Below are 14,937 nucleotides of genomic sequence, written 5' to 3'. Positions count from 1 at the left end.
TGCTTTGCTGTAACAACTGGGCCAGGTGGAATGGTGGTTTAAATGTTTATATGCTATTTCTTCAGGAACTATACCATTTTTAAAGACATTAGATGGGGTTGGGATGGCCTTTGTTTCAAGAGTCTACTGAAGTCTCCTTCAATGGTATTAAAGGAAGTCATTAGGTGTGTTGCTATATTTCAGTCCCTACAAAAGTAAATTGGTGTAATTAGAAATACAATGAAAAGTTTTAGCATAAGGGTTTTCTAAAAATGACTTGTAACTGCACAAAAAGGAAAGAAATGCACCACTTCAAATAAAAGGCCCCTTCAAATACATAGTAATTATATATAGACTTCTGTTTTGTGATAAGGGTGTAGGTGAAGCCGGGAACGACATGTTGAGGTTCTGGGCTTCAGGGGGCTGCGGCAGGATGAAGGGAGAACAAGGACACAGCAGAACACAGAAACAGAGTCACATCTAAATACCACTGATGACTGCCGGTGGTGGGGCCGGAATGCTAACATGAGGGATGAGACTTCCTACTTTTATCAATATATTATATAATTTCTGTAATTTTAACATAATTCAGCTTTTCTTAAAGTGAGCCATAATTTTCCATAAGATTTAATTTTTATAGTTACTGTAGTAAATTCATTGTTACCCATCCATTTGATTTTCATCATATGTGGTTTTTGCAAGTTAGAATGTAAGAAAAACTAGGGTGTTGAGGCCTCTGAAAACATCTCCTTTTTTTCAATAAGTAGGGTTAATGAAAACTTTTGCAATTCTCTGGGACCCACCATACCCCAAATCTTGCTTATTACATCTATGAAGAGTGTATCTGGAGAGGTCCAGCATTCTCTTTCTTCAGCTGCACCATAGCAGGTGATTTGCTTCACGAATTGTGATAGAGAAGAAAAGTACAACACAGATGAAGCCAGCAATCCTATGGTGACTGATTTTCACCTTTCCTCCTATGCTCAGAGGAACATGGGTTTCTGCTTTCCAAACTCAACCATTTACCTAGCTAGCCATCTCCTCATATAGACTCTGAGTACTGGATGTCCTCAGTTATCTCTTCTCCCTCAGCATGCTTTTCTACTTTGGGGCTCCCCACCAGGTTTACAAACATCCAGCTTTCTTGAAGTCAGGCTCCAAGATCAATCAGGGCAAACTTCTGGAAGCCCTTCTCCTACACACTCAAGTTCAGGGCTGGAGTGGTTGCTGACTCCCTTCCTTTCCCTCTGATACAGACTCAGTTGTCACAACCAACTGGATCCCTTGCAGTCTGCCACCCCCACAGCCAGCAAGCGAATCTCTTCAAAGGCTGCTCTCACCACTGCACTCCCCTGCTCCAAATCTTCGATCACCCTTCATTATTTTCAAGTACAAGTATCTCTGCTTCACACTAAACACCCTCCCAATTCTGACTTGCAGCGACACTCTACCTTCAACTTGCATAAATCTCCCAGCACAGCCCTGCACTCACGCTCGGCTGATTTACTTGTTGTCATCTACCTATTTCATGTCTGCCTGCCTTTATCTCTTCGCTGTATCTCCCCCATCTCTCCGTTTAATTATGCATAAATCACCATCTCCAGTGTGTATGGCTGGTTAGGTAGAAAAGGCAGGGGGCGGGGAGGGGAGGAATGCAAATGCAAACAAGTGCAAATGGATACTGGCAATGACTGCTGGACTCAGAGTCTGGACTCAGTAGGGAAAGGAGAGGACAGTGACATTTGTACCACAAACACCTCTCCAAGGGGGCAGCCACTTATCAGCTCTGACCACCCTGTTCTCATGCAGAGGCTGGTCCAGTGTCTCCAGGCCCTCTATGCTTTCAAGAGAAGTCAAAAGTATGCATTTACTTGAAATCTATAATTTGAAAGTATTAGCCACTAATTCAAATATAAGATATAACACAGGTCAACAAATTGTGGGCCAAACAGAGCATCTCTTAAAGGTGGGTGTGGCCCAAAGGCTGCTAGTTTCAACCTCTGTTCCCCAAGAACTTCTTCAAAGAACCATCTATCTTCATGCTTCCTCCTCGGTGCTGAGTCCCCAGAGCACTCCAGCTGAATCCACTGCTCCGTTTACTGATTTTACACATTCACTTTGGGTATCACTCAAATTGAGCTTCCTCATCTCATTGCATGATTTCCTATGAAACCACTTGCACCATTAATTTATTTCTTATCCCTTAACTTTTTACATTTTATCTCCTTACAACCGGAGAACAGGTTCCTAGAGGACAGGAGGTGTACACTATAATTTCCTAAAGTCCTCACAGTATCTCCCAAAGTATTTTCGCAAACAGGCACTTATTTAAGGGTGTAAGATGTATCTCGGCAGTTGCAAAAGTAGAATCACTTTTTAAAAAGGAAATATCAGCTCCATTTCTTTGACAGCAGTCTTGAACAATCTGTCATCCTATTCAGCCATACACATGTGTAGGAGTAAGCTGTCTTCCATAGAGCCTTCAATAACGTGCAAACTCCTATAACAACTAACTTGCACAGTCTTTTATATTTATCTAAAACAAGTGACAGAATAGCACAGTGTTGAAGATCCCAGGCTGTGGAGAGACTGCCTAGATTTCTAGCAATGCTCTAACACTTCCTGTCCATGTGACCTTAGGTGAATCACGAAACTTCTCTGTCCTTTTTTTACTGTGTAAAAGAGGAATGATGATAATACTGGCCTCAAAGGACAGGTGTAAGAATTCAATGACTACATTATAAAGTACATGAAAGAGTACCTAACACACTGTAGATAACAGATATTGGTCATTTTTATCTTATGATAGATAATAAAAATTACTTGCAGATAAAAAAATTAGAAGTAAAATAGTAATACTTTTAGGCTTATGCTCCAGCCCCTTAATGCATTCCAAACACCAAACCTGGATCTGGAGTTAAGGTCTTCCAATACCACTGACGTCAAAAGAAAGCTCACAGGTTATCTCACTGTACATCCCTATGCAGGTGGCATCAGCTGCCTCACTGTTAACAGCATGGAATAGGCTCTCAGAAACAACTGTTTTCCAGAATAAATGAATAAACTGCTCCACTTGCTGTACTGAGCAATTTTAGTAACAGATATCTTTAAGTGTAGCATTTTCTTTGCGAAAATGCACAGATAAAGACGTCTCTGTGAGTCTCCTCTGCTGTTCTTTATGTGACCTGACCTAATTAATTGCAAAAGGAAAGGAAACACAATACATTATAGTACCTGCACCAATTAACTGATTAACTGAACAGTATGAACCTCATGGAGGTTCAAATATAAAAGACTGTATTTTTCACAATTCCCTGACCTTAGCAGCACAGTGCCAAATCTCCCTTCCTAGCTGGAGTAGATTCCTGAAAAATAACTGGAATAGATCCCAGAATTTTCAGGTCTCTTTCAGCTATTAAAAATCCACCCAATTTAAAATGCCAATCAAATGCCTAAAGAGCCTTCTGCTGGAGGATCTCCCAGCTTGGGTGCTGGGAAATGGGGAGGGGTCCTCACAATGAGAGTGCAGGCCAATCTAAGACCCTCTCTATCTGCTGCCAGCCTCTTCCAATTTTCTTTTTGCCTGTTAAAGTGGGTGTAAGCACAGCAACAAATATGTGCCTACCATATTTCTTGCTTTTCTCCAAGAGAAGAGTTTTCTTGTAAGAAACAGCCTGTCTTTGGGAGGGCTGCTCAACCACTCCCCCCGTGCCCAGCTGCAGGAATGAAGCTGGGAAGGGTGAGTGGTTACATCTTCGGTTGGTTCCTGGCCCTTCCTTCACAAGACATAAAGCCACTGGTTGAAAGGACAGAAGAAGGGATGGTGGAGGTAAAAACAACTAGCCCTGGTTATGTTTTTGTTCCTACTAACTCCATGTAAGACTGAACGACCTTGGTAGGGATGTCAAGGACAAAGATGATATACAAAATATTGAACAGGCAGAGTGCTAAGCAACCAGAAGGGATGTGGTGTCAGGGCTGGAACAGGGTGTTGCAGGCCCCCTGCTGCGCCCTCTAGTTGCTAGGAGAGTCGCTGCAAAGGTCCTCAGGGGGCAGGGTCCCAGTCTTTTAACCAACAATAAGAGGTGTTTTGGTATTTTAGTACTGGGACAGCTGTTCTGGTGCAAACCAGCTGAACAACACTCCTGCAGTGGGAGTTCCTCAGACTGTCAAATGAGAGATCAGACAGTCCCAGGCCAGCCCTCTCCCCATGACTGGCCCACAGCCTCTTGCCTGATTAAGTCGAACTACCTTCTACTTGTTCATTTGCCCCTGGAAAACAAATGCGTTTTTGCAACAAATGCCAGGAGAGAGAGCGCAGCAAGCTGTTCTAAGTCTCTGCCTGCTGTTGATTTCCTCTGGTTCTCTTTTTGCTTGGTCAGAGAGGAGAAGGCAGCAGCAATATATCAATATCTAAAACGCTGCTTGCTTCTTGCCAAACCATGAGAAGACACTTCTTCACTCAGTCCTTAACAGGGCTTCTCTCAAAGCTGTCTTCACTGTGTTTGACAGAGGCCAGAGGTGAAGAAGAGGAAGTACTTCTCTGCTTTCCTCCACATGACAAGGAGAAAAGCCATGATACTCCAGGTGACTGCCCAGCCTGTGACACCCCACCCCTGGGGTTAGGGTGGGGACAAGAAGGGAAACCCTTAGTGGTCGATCGGATGGCAGCTCGGTTAGGCTGTCTCTTTATAAATCCTGAGAGAAGATCTGGCCCAAACTGAAGGTGGCTTGTTGGGGGCTTTCCCTTTGGAATGTGTGAATTTAAAGCTATTCTTTAGGATTTCTGACAACAGCAACAATTTGGGCCACAGGAAAAATTCTCTTCAATACCCTGTCATGCTTATCTAAAGAGGTACCTGAAATAATTAAATATTATATTCTGTTCAAGAAAAGATGAACATCAACTACACAAGGAAGAAAAAATAACCGAGGAAGCATATTTCCACTGGTGATTATTTGGAGATGCTGATTAATCCATTGTGCATATATTTATGTTTAATTACAAACTGGGAAGGCTTTAGGATATTACTCTAAAACACACTCTATTAGCATTATGGCATCATATTCATGTGGTGCAAATAATAATGTGAGATTTTCTCAGTAAATAATTTTTCACCGACCCTGTTTTATCAAAAGCATATATTTTTACTCAGATGTTATATGAAGCTAAGTCTGAGTATAAGCTGATTTGCTATATAATTGGAATAGGCTTATTGCAGTCATTTTACCCCTTTAAATTACGACACCAGCACTGAAACATCTGTTAGACCATAGCATCTGTTTCATATTTGGGATGCATCCCTACAAATTAGAAGAGTGTTCTTTTTAATGAGCTCTGATTTAATGGGGAATCCTTTTTTTTTTTTTAATGACTGTTGTGCCAAAGAAAGAAAATGAAAAGACGAATTTTCATTGCTCTAGCACCCCCCACAGCAAAGCACCTCTAAGGCCCATACATTTCCAATACAAAACTATCTAATAAATATATATTTACGTTGAAAGTTAGTTTGTTTTATAGATTGAAAGTTGAAAGTGTTAGTCGTTCAGTTGTGTCCGACTCTTTGACCCCAGGGACTGTAGCCCACCAGGCCCCTCTGTCCATGGAATTCGCTAGGGAATGGGAAATCATTCTTTCTCCACGGGATCTTCCCAACCCAGGGATGGAACCCAAGTCTCCGGCATTGCAGACAGATTCTTTACTATCTGAGCCACCAAGGACAGATTAGTGTTGTTTAATATTTAAAAGATCATATGTATAAGTTTGTGCGTATATATATATATATATATATATATAAACACAATCCTCCCCTCCAGGAAGAGCCAAAATGGCTATACATTCATATAATTTAAGAAAAATAGTTATTTCTTTCAAATAAATTATTTTGACCAACTATATAGTCTTAGATACTTGACAAATGTATGACCTATAGTCTCCCTGCTTACGAAGACATGGTTACAACTCTAAAGGCACACTCATTGCCAGATCTTTACCACTTTAGTTCTACCAGAAATAGTACCTTGCTACTGACTTACCCAGTTCTTTCAAAAACTACTCCCTGTGGTCTCCCTAAGTTTTCTAGTTATTCCCAGCCCTCTATTTTGAGTCTGAGTTTGTCTTATACAAGAAGCATGTATAAGCATGTCAGCTTCATGTCAGATACAACTGGGTTAGTTTGTCCCACTGTTTACATACTTTACTGTTTATGCTTCTAATTTGGATCTGGCTGGACTTAGATAGTTAAAATTCCTAAATTTTAATGACACAAGCTACCATAAAATTTAGAAAATGACTGGCTGTCCCATTAAGTTCAATAAACTCAAAATAATTTATCACACACACACACACACTCAGAAGAAACTGAAACTGACTGTAAGGAAGACAGAAAACAAGAGAGAAAGTTTAACGGAGATATTTGGTTACCCATTTTGTACCTCCTAATTTGTTTCACTGAAAGAGAAAACCGCTACAACAGTGTCTGGTGCTAAAGACATTTGTCCTACATGTTCCCTTTAAGGCAGAGTGGTCACAATTTGGCAAAGGAAGTCCCCCTCCTGCCCGCCCCAGTAACAATCACTTCCGGCATCTTCCTCCCTGCCTGTTCCCATCAAGTGAGAGTTCTGTCCTTCACAGGCTTTACAAAAACATCTTTTTTACTCAACCAAAGGAATAGTAGCATTTTATATCCATGTCACATCAAATGCACAGCTGAGAGATGCTATAAAACCAGACTTCAGAACATGTCATTTGAGTTCTTCACTAAAAAAGCCCCCCAAATTAAAACATCAACTACCTGATTTAAAAGTAGTGCTTTCCAGAGATTTATAGATGTTATTAATATAAGAGAATCAGAGAAGGAGAAAATTACCTAGACCATTTTTCTGGGTTTAGGATGGACTTACTTTATCAATTCAAGAGAGACAAAAACTGACCTTATTTTAAAATACTATCTGTGAAAGGATTTTGCTATTTCCCTGGATAACCTTTTTCAATGCTTGATGACTTTTAGTAGCAAAAGTCCACTTTCCTTAAATTAAAGATGAACCCCCCTCATTGTTGAAAATTATATACAACACACATTATGGTCACAGGTGAGATAGCTCAGTTTAGGCAACACTGTTATGATTAACTTTTTTGTGACTTCAACCACTGCAGATCTATCATAATGTATTCTTAGAAACTTGCCTCAGCCAGTTGAAAGAGTGCAGACTTTCCACAGCGTTTTACAGGTTCAGCACCACCCAAGTGTGAAGTGTTTGAAGAAATCTATATGGAAAACAATTCATATAAAGAATATTAATTGTGATATCAGAATTTTTGCTCTCCATTCACACCCATTCAGGAACTTTCCTTAGTTTATAAGAATATCATTGCTTTCAAGTGTCAAATAACTTAAATGCGTTAGGTTTGGGATTATAATTTCGAAATCAGTATCAGTAAATAACCTCAAAAATAGCAACAAAAAAACCAGTGTGACTTGGGTGGCTGTTGAACTATACCAAGTATGAGTATTCCAGGCTTTAAATTTAACTCTATAACCTTAAAACAAGTTATACATTTCCACTTCCATATAAACACCAACTCAGCAACTGGTCATATAGAAAAGAGATTTAGTATCATTTAACAAAAAGCAATTAGCTAATTTTTTGTTGAAATATTATTTGGGATCCCTGTGAAAAGATAGCAACAAGGCAGTCAACAAATATTTTTTTGAGAATTGAACAGAAATGTGTTTGGCAATATGACAAGTGTTAGCCAATATTACAAATAGCTGTGAAAAGAAGAGGTGAAAAGCAAAGGAGAAAAGGAAAGATATAAGCATCTGAATGCAGAGTTCCAAAGAATAGCAAGAAGAGATAAGAAAGCCTTCCTCAGTGATCAATGCAAAGAAGTAGAGGAAAACAACAGAATGGGAGAGACTAGGGATCTCTTCAAGAAAATCAGAGATACCAGGGGAACATTTCATCCAAAGATGGGCTCGATAAAGGACAGAAATGGTATGGACCTAACAGAAGCAGAAGATATTAAGAAGAGGTGGCAAGAATACACAGAAGAACTGTACAAAAAAGATCTTCACGACCCAGATAATTACGATGGTATGATCACTCACCTAGAGCCAGACATCCTGGAATGTGAAGTCAAGTGGGCCTTAGAAAGCATCACTACGAACAAAGCTAGTGGAGGTGATGGAATTCCAGTTGAGCTCTTTCAAATCCTGAAAGATGATGCTGTGAAAGTGCTACACTCAATATGCCAGCAAATTTGGAAAACTCAGCAATGGCCACAGTACTGGAAAAGGTCAGTTTTCATTCCAATCCCAAAGAAAGGCAATGCCAAAGAATGCTCAAACTACCGCACAATTGCACTCATCTCCCACGCTAGTAAAGTAATGCTCAAAATTCTCCAGGCCAGGCTTCAGCAATATGTAAACTGTGAACTTCCAGACGTTCAAGATGGTTTTAGAAAAGGCAGAGGAACCAGAGATCAAATTGCCAACATCCATTGGATCATGGAAAAAGCAAGAGAGTTCCAGAAAAACATCTATTTCTGCTTTACTGACTATGCCAAAGCCTTTGACTGTGTGGACCACAATAAACTGTGGAAAATTCTTCAAGAGATGGGAATACCAGACCGTCTGACCTGCCTCTTGAGAAACCTATATGCAGGTGAGGAAGCAACAGTTAGGACTGGACATGGAACAACAGACTGGTTCCAAATAGGAAAAGGAGTATGTCAAGGCTGTATATTGTCACCCTGCTTATTTAACTTCTATGCAGAGTACATCATGAGAAATGCTGGGCTGGAAGAAGCACAAGCTGGAATCAAGATTGCCAGGAGAAATATCAATAACTTCAGATATGCAGATGACACCACCCTTATGGCAGAAAGTGAAGAGGAACTAAAAAGCCTCTTGATGAAAGTGAAAGGAGAGTGAAAAAGTTGGCTTAAAGCTCAACACTCAGAAAACAAAGATCATGGCATCTGGTCCCATCACTTCATGGGAAATAGATGGGGAAACAGTGGAAACAGTGTCAGACTTTCTTTTTGGGGGCTCCAAAATCACTGCAGATGGTGACTGCAGCTATGAAGTTAAAAGACGCTTACTCCTTGGAAGGAAAGTTATGACCAACCTAGATAGCATATTCAAAAGCAGAGACATTACTTTGCCAACAAAGGTCTGTCTAGTCGAGGCTATGGTTCTTCCAGTGGTCATGTATGGATGTGAGAGTTGGACTGTGAAGAAGGCTAAGCACCTAAGAATTGATGTTTTTGAAGTGTGGTGTTGGAGAAGACTCTTGAGAGTCCCTTGGACTACAAGGAGATCCAACCAGTCCATTCTGAAGGAGATCAGCCCTGGGATTTCTTTGGAAGGAATGATGCTAAAGCTGAAACTCCAGTACTTTGGCCACCTCATGTGAAGAGTTGACTCTTTGGAAAAGACTCTGACGCTGGGAGGGATTGGGGGCAGGAGGAAAAGGGGACAACAGAGGATGAGATGATGGATGGCATCACCGACTCGATGGACCTGAGTTTGAGTGAACTCCAGGAGATGGTGATGGACAGGGAGGCCCGGCGTGCTACGATTCATGGGGTTGCAAAGAGTCGGACACGACTGAGTGACTGAACTGAACTGAACCGAATATAACAAGAGCTGGTGAAGCTAAGTCTTATATAAAACACTGGCAGTGGCACTTAAGAGTGTGTACAAAGATTAACTGTGAAGACCACAAATCTCAGTAAGCACATCAATATACACACACCATTACATGGTGACTGCATGCTCTTCTTCAAATTTTGTAAAGCTGCAACTGGGCACAGTTGCAACAGTGAACAGCACTGTCCTATCTCATTTTTATAGGAAGACTTAATTTCCAATTTTGAGCTTAACTCAGTAAAGAGTTGAGGACATATATTTTTAAGGATCTTTACAAAGAAGTCTTCTCCTAGAGAAGTTCTGTCATCTGATTAGAGCAGCTAGCAATAGTTTATGCTGTTAATATTCCTCCTGATTAGGAATTCTTTCTCAGTTTAAGACAGGTATTTCTCAGTTCAGTTTAGGAGGCAAACCTGCCTTGTGATGATATCCTTACAGGTGACCCCAGGCCCAACAGAGAATATCATGGAGCTGTCCCTCCAGGAGAGACTGGGGGCTTCATTACTGCTAGAGAAAATTCTCCCTAGAACACCTGCTGAATAAGAGGCTTTTGTTGAGGCAATATCTAATAAGCCACCCGGATCATTTAGAAAGGGCTATTAATTTAAGTTTTAGGGGAGATTTCTCCTCCTGGTGCCATCATTTTTGACAGTCCTTCCCTATTCATCCCAATCACTTCCTTTTTCTTTAGAAGACCAATTTAGGGGCTGAAGCTTTCTAAAGATTTTCCTCTGGCTGAATTTTCTCTGATATATGTCACTTCTACTTTTTCTAGACAAGGTGAATTCAATTACTAACCTTATCATTAGACTAAGAAAACAAACACATTTAATACAATTACTAACTTGGAGTAACTTGACCAGTCACGTGAACCCACACTGTATTAATAGAAAGGACATGGCTTTTGTGTCAGACAAACATGCCTTCATTACTTTTTGTGGTGTGGACTGAAGGAAATAATTAAGACCACATCTTCACCTTCAAAACAGAAACACTATCTGCCCCGTATTCCTTTTGTGAAGATGACATGTTACGTTAGTAAAGAGTCTGGCCTGGTGCTCAGCCCATATTATGCCCTCAATCAACGGTACAATTATTAGTTATAAGGATTTATCATTATTAACACTAATAAACTCTGTTAATACAATCCCCCCAAATTAGCTACAGATTGAAACTAGAGTAAAGTGAAAAATTGCAACCTCAGAGGTTAATTATTAAATTTAATAATCTGTAGAATATTAAATTTGTCACATAATCATATAATACCCTCAAGAGCACAACAAGCTTGGTGATGCTGCAATACACAGCTTGACAGTCTTCTAGCTCTTCACTGGCTCCCTCTGCTGTTGCTTTTGTTGCTGTAGGTTTATATTCCCTGACGCTGTGTGTGTGGGTGTGTGTTCGATACCACAAAGCCCATGTGTGTGTGTAGGTTCACTACCACAAAGCCTGTGCCAAATGCCTGCATGGCACACCCAGAGGCTCAGCGAAGAACTTCTGACCTCACAGATGCATTGCCTGTCAGCTGAGTTAACATGCAGTGTTCTGCATGGAGGCTTGAGAATGATTCCTTGCCTTGCAGAAGAAACCACCACCTAATGTTTAGTAAGAACTATTTTTCCTCATTATCTAAAAGTATTTTTTACCTATCTATAGGTACAGGGGAGTATTTTAAATGCTCAATGTTGCTGTAAGCCTGATTTCCAAAGGATCATGCTGGTAGGGGGTGTATCAATGTATTTTAGCAGCCCAACGTTTCTAGAATCACCTAACAATTAAATTTTCATGGAATGATTCAACAGTAAGATATACTTTCTATAAAAATGCCTTTTGGCTTAACTGGGGGAAAGGGTTGGAACTTACGTTACTGTCTGCAGCACTGGGCATGGCTGACCTTTGTCTTGAGAGTCTTCTCTGGATTTCCAATACTGCAGACTCTCTCTAAGGTCTCTCCTTGCTGTTCTTTCGTGGTTCTCCCCTTCTATAGTGAGCCCTTAAATGTTCTCCCTCAGGGTTCTCTCTTAGAGCCCTCTCTTTCTTCATACTTTTTCTCTCAGTAATCTCACCTGCTTCTAACATAAACATAGCTTGTATAATGCTGATTTGTTATACTATTGTTCATTTCCTTGTATTTTTTCCCCCCCTATTTACAGGACATACACATCCTTTCAAGTAAGAATAAGCTAAAACCTGTCTTTCAGTGACAGGTCTGCCAGTGGAGGGAAGTGCATGTTATGTTCCCCTCCTGGGTAGGGGGCAGTAGTGGGCCATACTGCACAGTAAGTTGGTGGCTATGTTTTTTTATTTTCCTCACATTGGATGGAGCTTGCCAATCTGTTAATTCCACTGTAGTCTCTCCTCTGTCTATTAAATAATGTTCTGATAAACAGGGTGGGTATTAAAAGTATGTAACATACAGCAAAACTGCCAAGAAAAATGATCACCCTTGTTGTTAAACTGCTAATTTTATAGCTGCCTGAGGTAGGGGAGCACATCAAGGAAAGAGGTGGCAAAGATAAAAAGCAAATTAGGCAGAAGCCTTCTGGAGTTATAACAGGTATCATGAACACTGTAGTCTGGGAGGAAATGACCAACAATTGTTGAGTGAATAAATGAATCAAAGAACAAACAAACAATATGAGATAATTGGTCTTCCTTATCTTAAAAGAAATATTAATTCTTCCAATAAAACATGGAAAACGTTCACACCGATGAGCTGCAGTGTGAGCATACGGAATCTGTGTCAAGTATAACATTCCGTAACATATTGGGCATGCCATCATAAAAATGAATGCTTTAAAACCACACTAATTGCTTATATCCAACAGTGACAATACCTTGGAGAGATTACAGTTATATTTACATTAGCAAAGTAAAAATCTTCTAAGGGAAGTTTTAGTGTTCAAATGTATCTGTCTAAATGGTCCAGACTAGCTCCCTGTCTTCAAAGTAAACATGCAATTTTTCAAGATAAAGGTATACTCCAGGTGTAAGAGTCAGCCACTCAGCAGAGAAGAGGATACGTGGACTGGTCATGGCTTTCAGAACTGTTAAATAATGGATGACAACAATTCCCTTCTGGCATTACGTTTGGTCATTAGTCTTCAGTAAATGAGATCTAAACAGAGACAGATGTGTCAGTCTACATGTAAACAACAAAAAAATGCAGATAGGAAACTCATTTTGACCAACTTAATGGATCAGAGTCTGGAAACAGTGATGGCTCTTCAGATGGGCCAAGTGGAATCTTGATGAATTACAACCATCAATATGGAATGGGAGACAGGCTGAAATGTGAGGAAAACAGGTTCTATACTCTGTATTTCTTTCTAGATCTTGTAAAGCAGATATATCTTTCTCCCTTCAAATGTACACATTTATGAAGAACCTACAAGCAAAATGTTCTTTATTTAGTTTCATGGTTCTATGCAGGTTACTTTAATGGGTTTTAAAACGATCAGATTTGGTTCAGAAGGAAAAAATACCCTTCTCAGCTTGTGAGACAGAGACCCAAGACTTGACATACAAGAAAAATATATTCATTTAAAGAAATGCCCTGAGTTTACTGTTTTTTAAAAAGTGTGTTTCTAGGATAATTGTATTACACACTAAATGACCAACCTCTTCCTGGAGTCATGAACACTTGAAATTAACACTAAGGGTCTCAAGCATTTTGCAAGCCTGATCTTAAGGACATTTACAAAGCTAAACATTCTTCAAGAGAAAACTGTTGCCTAAATGATATAAACATTTTTCTCTAAGTGTATGTAATAGGACCAAGAATCTCTCAGAAAAGGGATGAGGGTTATAATGTGGCCCCTTGGGCAAATTTCTATTATCTGCCCATTTCCTCCTCACTTAATCCTTTCCCTGTAAGTTCCCAGAGATACCAGAAGTGCCTTAACAATGCTGATTTAATAACTTGTGGTAAAAATTACCACCTATAGAGCAGTGATCTCAAACTGCAGTTCCCTAAGAGGAAACCTGTTGAAAATGCAAATTATCAGTCCCACTGCAGACTTATTAAATAAGAAACTTTGGGGGTGGGGTTCAGCAATCTGTGTTTGAACAAGTCTTTGAGGGAACTCTGATGTGTTTCAAAGTTGGAGAGCCTCTGGTAAAGACTAATTAGAACAAGAATTTCAAGAGCCTTTGTGTTTTCTCAAAGGTGATGGGTGTTTTATGAAATAATTATAAAAGTTTTAGGGATACGATCACAGTAATTATAGGCTATTCTATTTCTACCGTAATAAATATACTCATAGCAGATCTTAGTAGATAATTTAATCAGTCCATCTAGTTAGTATAGTTTAGATTTGAATAAACCAGTGCAATACTCGGCTGACAATATGGTCAGATCATAACATGAGAGAGACTGAAACTTAAGAGTTCTCTTGGGTCAGCTGGGGAAAGTGACTGGAAGTTATATATATCCTTAGAGAACCCTGTATTTTAGTATACTGCTCTTGTATAATCATATATAGCATTTACAGTTAAATAGCTAAGTATGTAATAATTTAATCTGCTTAGGAATTGTAAGGGCTCTTAATTATCAACCTACACAAAATAAAACCAGGAAAAATAATACACAGAGTTTAGATGGGAACTGTATTTGATTCCAAAGCAGAACATTTTATTTTGGTTTTCCATCGTGCATGCCTTCCTCTGTTAAGGCCTTGAAACAAGTCCTAAGGAGTTTTCAAATTAATTTTTTTAAAGCTTCCTAAATCTTATACATGCATGGTCAGAAATCCTCAGAAGACAAATGCCATTGAGTATAGAGAATTGACATCTGGAAATGTCTTCCTGCACAATTCCTAAGGAAAGAGAGGTTCTTTACTAGGAAAAAAAACAACAACTTTCTTTTTGAGGAATGAGTGTACAGAACAAATTAATTCAAAAGAGGCACACGATCTCATTCTCCAGAGTCATGAGACAGTGGCTGCTTCACCTTCACGCTGCTCCCTAGGGCTGCCCAGGGCTTTGGGACACCTGATAAATCTGATGTTGCTATCACTTAAATAAGAACCGCACTCTGAGTGACAGGACCTGTTAGAAATGCATCAGCTGAGATATGCTATACAAGCATTTTTAATTAAATTGAAAACTCCTGGTAAATAACGCATATGTAAATACCAGATGTGTCAAAGACAAGCCATAACCTTTCTAATATTCATGAGTATAGAATTTAAATATATGGCAAATAAATTGTGTTTGGAAGGAAATGTTTCTAAAAAGTCTGATGGGACCAATCAGGTGCCAACACTAAAAACATTTATAGTCATGTCAAAATTCTTTTTTA

The 14,937-nt window shown here is 39.6% G+C and overlaps 1 protein-coding gene across 17 annotated transcripts in view; it reads right to left on the bottom strand.

Moving 5' to 3' along the window:
- Positions 1 to 14,937, bottom strand: part of BBX (BBX high mobility group box domain containing) — a 297,925-nt gene that overhangs the window by 43,783 nt on the left and 239,205 nt on the right. For 16 of the 17 annotated variants that reach the window (XM_019975203.2, XM_019975120.2, XM_070787339.1 and 13 more), the window contains one exon: positions 7,166 to 7,246. The exons of the other annotated variant lie outside the window; for it this stretch is intronic. In XM_019975203.2, coding sequence (XP_019830762.2) covers positions 7,166 to 7,246 — 81 coding nt within the window. The remainder of the gene's footprint in view (positions 1 to 7,165; positions 7,247 to 14,937) is intronic. 17 annotated transcript variants of the gene reach the window in all.

The sequence above is a fragment of the Bos indicus genome, chromosome 1, assembly GCF_029378745.1.
Source record: "Bos indicus isolate NIAB-ARS_2022 breed Sahiwal x Tharparkar chromosome 1, NIAB-ARS_B.indTharparkar_mat_pri_1.0, whole genome shotgun sequence".
Taxonomy (NCBI): domain Eukaryota; kingdom Metazoa; phylum Chordata; class Mammalia; order Artiodactyla; family Bovidae; genus Bos; species Bos indicus.
This window is presented reverse-complemented; position numbering and strand designations above follow the sequence as displayed.